The 5,750-nt window shown below is 45.7% G+C and overlaps 1 protein-coding gene across 1 annotated transcript; it reads left to right on the top strand.

Moving 5' to 3' along the window:
- The first annotated feature begins 829 nt into the window (after positions 1-829).
- Positions 830-2,021, top strand: LOC123443107 (VQ motif-containing protein 4-like). The gene has a single exon (XM_045119367.1). The coding sequence runs from the start codon at positions 1,050-1,052 to the stop codon at positions 1,686-1,688; it is 639 nt and encodes a 212-aa protein (XP_044975302.1). The 5' UTR covers positions 830-1,049; the 3' UTR covers positions 1,689-2,021.
- The last annotated feature ends 3,729 nt before the right edge of the window (positions 2,022-5,750 follow it).

Genomic DNA, 5,750 nt, shown 5'->3' with positions numbered 1-5,750 from the left:
ACGTTGTCCTATATCTTACCTTTTGCAAGTTACTTGAGTTGATATCATTCTTGTAAAAGTTATAGAATAGAAACCGAAAGAGTCAAACAATGGGTGCAACTAAAGCAGAAACCGAAAATGTGAAAAATAGACATGTGCAGGGTTTCATCGAAGGTTTACACACGTTGATCATACAACGCTCCCCGAACATACCTGCTAGATGTGTGCTTATTTCTGGGATGAAAACACGGGCAATAAATTATACCCACCCGTCGTGATAGCGTGTTTGGCACAATGTTTGCATGACCGAAGAAGAATGATTCCCTTCCGAACTTCTGCCACGCAGCGAGGCTCAAAGGGCTATTCCTATTGCAAACTGTCCATATTTTTATGTCGGTTTCTTATGAAAAAGACACCGTGCTTTTTTCAAGGAGTCTATGTACCGTCCGTCCATGCATATAAGCCATGTCGGTTGGTACGAAAAGTTGGCAGCGAATTCTTCCAAAACTCCTATGCTAATACTAAATCGAACTTATACGATAATTCTAACTGCGCAGGTGTCGAAGATTTCGTTTTTATGACGGTCGATGATATTTTTATTGCGAGGCCACTCGAAGAAATAACAAGAAATGTTTTTTTTTCAGAATTGTGTGTATTTATATGTTTTTTTGGAAGGACCGGGTCGGCATCAAAATTTGAGAATAGCATACAGGTCAGTCGTCCAACTCAAGAAAAAGGATGTGCTGGAAGCGGAGTGAGTGAGGAAGTGGTGTACCGGTAGCAGGAGCAGCCAGGCAGCAGTGAGGTCAGATCTACAAGTGGTAGAGTAGGCAGAGGCACATACAGATACAGCCAGGTCGCGCGCACACACAATTGCCAACATATTCCGTGGGAGGGGCGCGGGCGGAAATCCAGATCCCGAAGCCAGGAAATTCCACGCCCCCCGAAAGCCCATAAAACCCACGCTCTCCCTCTCCACCTCGCCCTCGCCTCTGCCTGCCTGCCTTGCTGCGCCGGGCTCCCTCACAGTCAAGTCACGGAGGCGAAGCCGACGTTTTTCCCTTTTTACCATGGAGGCAACCACCCAGGAGCAGCGACCCGCGCCGCCGCCGCCGTCGCCGTCGTCGGTGCAGATGCAGCTGCCGCATGCGGCCGCCGACCCGTCCAACCCTTTCCCGACCACCTTCGTGCAGGCCGACACCACCTCCTTCAAGCAGGTCGTGCAGATCCTCACCGGCACCCCGGAGACCGCGGCGGCCGCGGCGGCGGGGGGCTCTGCGGGCGCGCCGGCCGCGGCTAAGCCCGCGCCCACGCCGACCGGGCCCAAGAAGCCGGCCTTCAAGCTCTACGAGCGGCGGGGCAGCATGAAGAGCCTCAAGATGCTCTGCCCGCTCCTCCCCGCCGCCTTCGCTGCCGGCGGCTCCGGCGGCTGCAGCGGGTTCTCCCCGCGCGGGTTCTCGCCGCGCGGGCTGGAGGTGCTGTCGCCCAGCATGCTGGACTTCCCGTCGCTGGCGCTGGGGAGCCCCGTGACGCCGCTCCCGCCGCTGCCGGGGTCGCGGGAGGCCTCCGCGGCCGAGGACCGCGCCATCGCCGAGAAGGGCTTCTACCTCCACCCGTCCCCGCGCGGCAATGCCAGCGGCCGCGGCGACCTCACGCCGCCGCCCAGGCTGCTCCCGCTCTTCCCCTTGCAGTCGCCCACCCGGCAGTGAGCCCCGCTCGCTCCTCCTTGCTCTGCTCTGCTCACCCGCTCGCTGCTAAAATGCTAGGCTCCTGGAGTGCGAGGTCGATTCGATCTGTGGATTATTTGCTCCTCTTCTCTCCCCGGGAGGATCCGTGTATGTCCCTGTGTTGTAATCTTAGTGTCTGTCTGTAACAGCGATTTGGCTCATAAGAGGGGTTAATTGATCACTCCACCACTTCGAGAGTGTTCTTGTCTCTTTACCATTGCCTACTAGTTTTAGTAGATTTAGCTTGGCATTTTCCTCTTCTTGCTTCGTGAACTTGTCTTGTCATATTACTAGTTTGGTGTTGCAAATCTTGTACATTAAAGGCTGTTGGAATTGGGATTTATGGGAGGCCAGTGGATGCCCAAGTTGACATCTTGTAAGACAGGTAAAATATTCAAAACCTGAACTAGAACTCACCCTTGCCATGCTTCATGAGGACAGGCTGATTTCTAGATGACGGCTGCTCCAGTACTCAGTATAAGAGTTAGTGCAAATTCAAAGTACTGGTATGCCAGAGGCTGCATTTTCATCCCCTCCAGGGTGTTATAGTAAGTTATTATTCCGTGTCATCATTTTGTCACACACTCGCTGATCAGGATCAGTTAAGAAGAAGAAACTTGATCTGAGCAGAGGGGGCCCTGTCTCACTTGAGCCTTGTTTCAAGGAAGTGGCAGCTCAAAGCAGGACACTTTTTCAGAACACCCATCAATAATTGCCCCCTCTTTCCAACAAAATCTCCCCAAAAATCCTGTTAAAATCTGGGAACACGTTGATCTGCATTAGACGAGAGGCAGAAAATGCTAGCCATCTCTGTCTGCATCTTGTTCTTTTTTATAATCAAATTCGTCCCGGGGAGTGGCCACTGCTACTGCTACTGGTGGTGATGGTGGGAGTGGGAATATGGGACTGATCAAAAGGCAGGGGAGAAAACAATAATAATCCCCGGTTGTGGTGAGCTCCACCATTTGCATTGCGGCATTATTAGAAAACTGAATTTGGGGGAAAGTCGCCAGCTTTTGGAGGGAGGGGGAATTTTCCTGGAGGGAGGAGAAAGGGGGCAATTTTTTTGGAGGGAGGGTGACCCACTTTGGTTTTGCCCGAGTTCACTTCCCCGACCACTCATGCGTCCATGGGTGGATCGTGTAAATAACAGTGGGGAGCTGCTCTGGCTTTTGTCAGAAGTTTAGCGTATATCAGATCTGCCGCCGGCCACGCTCACTGCCAGCTGGGGGCCGCCTTCCGGCCAGCCAACCAGCTCTCTCGTGCCTACAGTGTTTCTAATCCAGGTTAGCTTGCATTGCCTGAATATAAAGATGAAGCAAATATAGAAAGTCACCGAAAACACATCCACATAGTTCCGAAATATTGTTAAAATTAATAAGTAGGCGTTTATTTAGGTAATGGGTAGCCATACGAACTTCTGAAATTTAGTGGAAAAAGTATGATCTCTCGGGAATGGAGGAAAAAAATCAAAAATTAAATGGTTGATAGGTTGCGTCTTATGTAACTTGTCATTTTTTTACTAGGAATACTAAACATATGTCTGAGACGACTTTACATATGTATATTTCTATCTGTCCTCCTTGTGCGCAATCATTTGTGATCTTTTGAAACTTAGAGCGATATTTTTTCATAAAGTTTCAAACATCAAGTTAATACGTGCACGGAGTCAGAATATCACTCACTTTCTCACGTGCTCATTTGAACACGGAAAATTCACACAAGTCACTCTTTTCAATTTAAAAACGGCGAAAAAAACTAGCTTGTTGTTTTTCATCATGGGACGCAATTTGGAAAATGGAAGCCGAACTTTTGTAAAGCTAAAGCGGAAATTTTCTTGTACAAACAGAATTGTGTTCTCCGGCACAACACCTGCGAAACAACATTTCGGTGTATGTACATGTGAAAAATACTCGTTTATTTTATTGTTGTATGGAGGTCAGTCGAATAGCAGATAATCTTTTGAATGTGCCAAGAGAGGCTAGGAGGGATTTGTCTCCCTAGTTTCTAGGGTTCCTTCATATTTGGAAGGCAAGCACCTGATATTTATAGCAGGGGCTGTTTAGATGTGTTTTTGGGTCACGTTTTAGGCTACATTGGAGGAGGGGGAGGGGGGGGGGCTTGTTGTCTGTGTTAGATTGGCTTCTGGCCCAACGGTAGGTCTTATTTTGCAACACCGTTTAATCATCTAGACCGACTTATATTGTCGCACATAGTTGAAGGTCCGGGTGTCAAATTAACTCTGTTTTGGATGAAATTTGAAACGTAGGGATTGCACAATTCTTCCCAAATACAACTGAGATAACTTGACACATAATTAGAAAATATCTTCATTCGTTAATAAAGATAAGTGTTTTTTTATAATGGTGATAAAATAGACGTGTGCAGACATTGTGCATAATTTGGGATCACGCAGATATCAGGACGAGGTCGTGTCCAGTTTATTCTGGGATGGGTGTCGATCCGGAACAAAGGAAGAAAAAGATTTGGATGTGTCGTTGCAATTTGAATTCAAAAGGGATTTAAATTGCGAGTGTGTTAAAGGGTGATTTCAAATAATGGAATATAGTTTTAGCTCCCTAATAATATTGGAAGGATATGTTCACGGGTCATAAAGAAGACCATCATGTACATTCCTTCATTTTAAATAGATAAACGGTCTATTTAATTTATTCATTTGAGTTTAATTTGGGTTGTCAATTTTAATAAAATGCAATTGAGGGTTTAAATAACCTCATTTGAAATTAAAACATGATTACATGATGCAATGCAAAATAAAAAAGAACAAATATATAACAATGATTATGGAAAGAATCTATAGAATTGGCCTCGGGTTGTTACACCGGCTCCGATGGTACAATGACAAACGGGGTGCACCATCAGCCTTTCCGTAGGTAGAAGATAACCAACTTTTTGATTTACCTTAACTTAATTTATTCTTATCGATGTATGCTTTGTAAGTCAAACTTTGCTTAATTGATACAGTGACCTCTTTGCAAGGAAAAATTCTATGGCGACAAAGTGTCAACGCGTTGATTATGTTCCTCTCAACCATTGTGGCTTGCCGTCTTATACCAAAAATAAAATAAAATGACAACCATTTCAGATTCTTAACACATGAATTGGTTGTGAATAGAGCCTATCTCGGATGCTTAGAGCATCTACAACCGGACCCTGATGACCCACAAGTATAGGGGGTTGCAATAGTCTTCAAGGGCAATATTTCACCCATTCATTGATTCAACACAAGGGGATCGAAAGAATATTTATGAGCCTTAGGAGTTGAGTTATCAATTCAGCCACATCTAAAAAGCTAAATATATGCAGCAAAATATTTAGAGGCACAACGATATGATAGTTTGATAGTAGCGGTAATAGTAGCAATAGTAACATTAACAATAATAGTAAAAAAATTATCGTGAGTGCAACAACAACAACAACAATAGTAACTTAGCAAAGACAATGTGAGAAAAGCGTAAGCATTGGATCATCGATGGATATTTGTATGGATAACATTCATCATGCAATAGTCACAATCTGGAGCGATACACAATAGCCCTACTTCATCAATATAATGTAATCATGTATACCGTATATAGTCATGCATGCTTATAATAAGAACTTGCATGACATCTATTATACCAACTGATACGTCCCAAATGTATCTATAATTTCTTCTTGTTCCATGATCTTTTGAGTGACATTGTTATGTGTTTTGCTACACTTTTATATCTTTTTACACATATTTGGACTAACCTACTAACTCAGTGCACCCAGTGCCAGTTTCTGTTTGTTGATGTCTTTTTTGCAGGAACTTTTACCCAAATTTCCAGAGTCCCAAAAATCCCGAGAAAAATATATAAAAATCAGCGTGACGGAAGCTTCCGCAGCACCAAAGGTGGGCCAGAGGGGAGCTAGGGGCTGCCCCAGGCAGCCACCCTACGCGGCCTGGCCCTTGGCCGCGACCACTGGTCGCCTGGGTGAGGCCCACGCCCTATGGTGCCCTCCTTCGGCCTATATTTATCTCTTCGATAGGAAACCCTT

Source organism: Hordeum vulgare, chromosome 3H (assembly GCF_904849725.1).
Source record: "Hordeum vulgare subsp. vulgare chromosome 3H, MorexV3_pseudomolecules_assembly, whole genome shotgun sequence".
Lineage (NCBI taxonomy): Eukaryota > Viridiplantae > Streptophyta > Magnoliopsida > Poales > Poaceae > Hordeum > Hordeum vulgare.
This window is presented reverse-complemented; position numbering and strand designations above follow the sequence as displayed.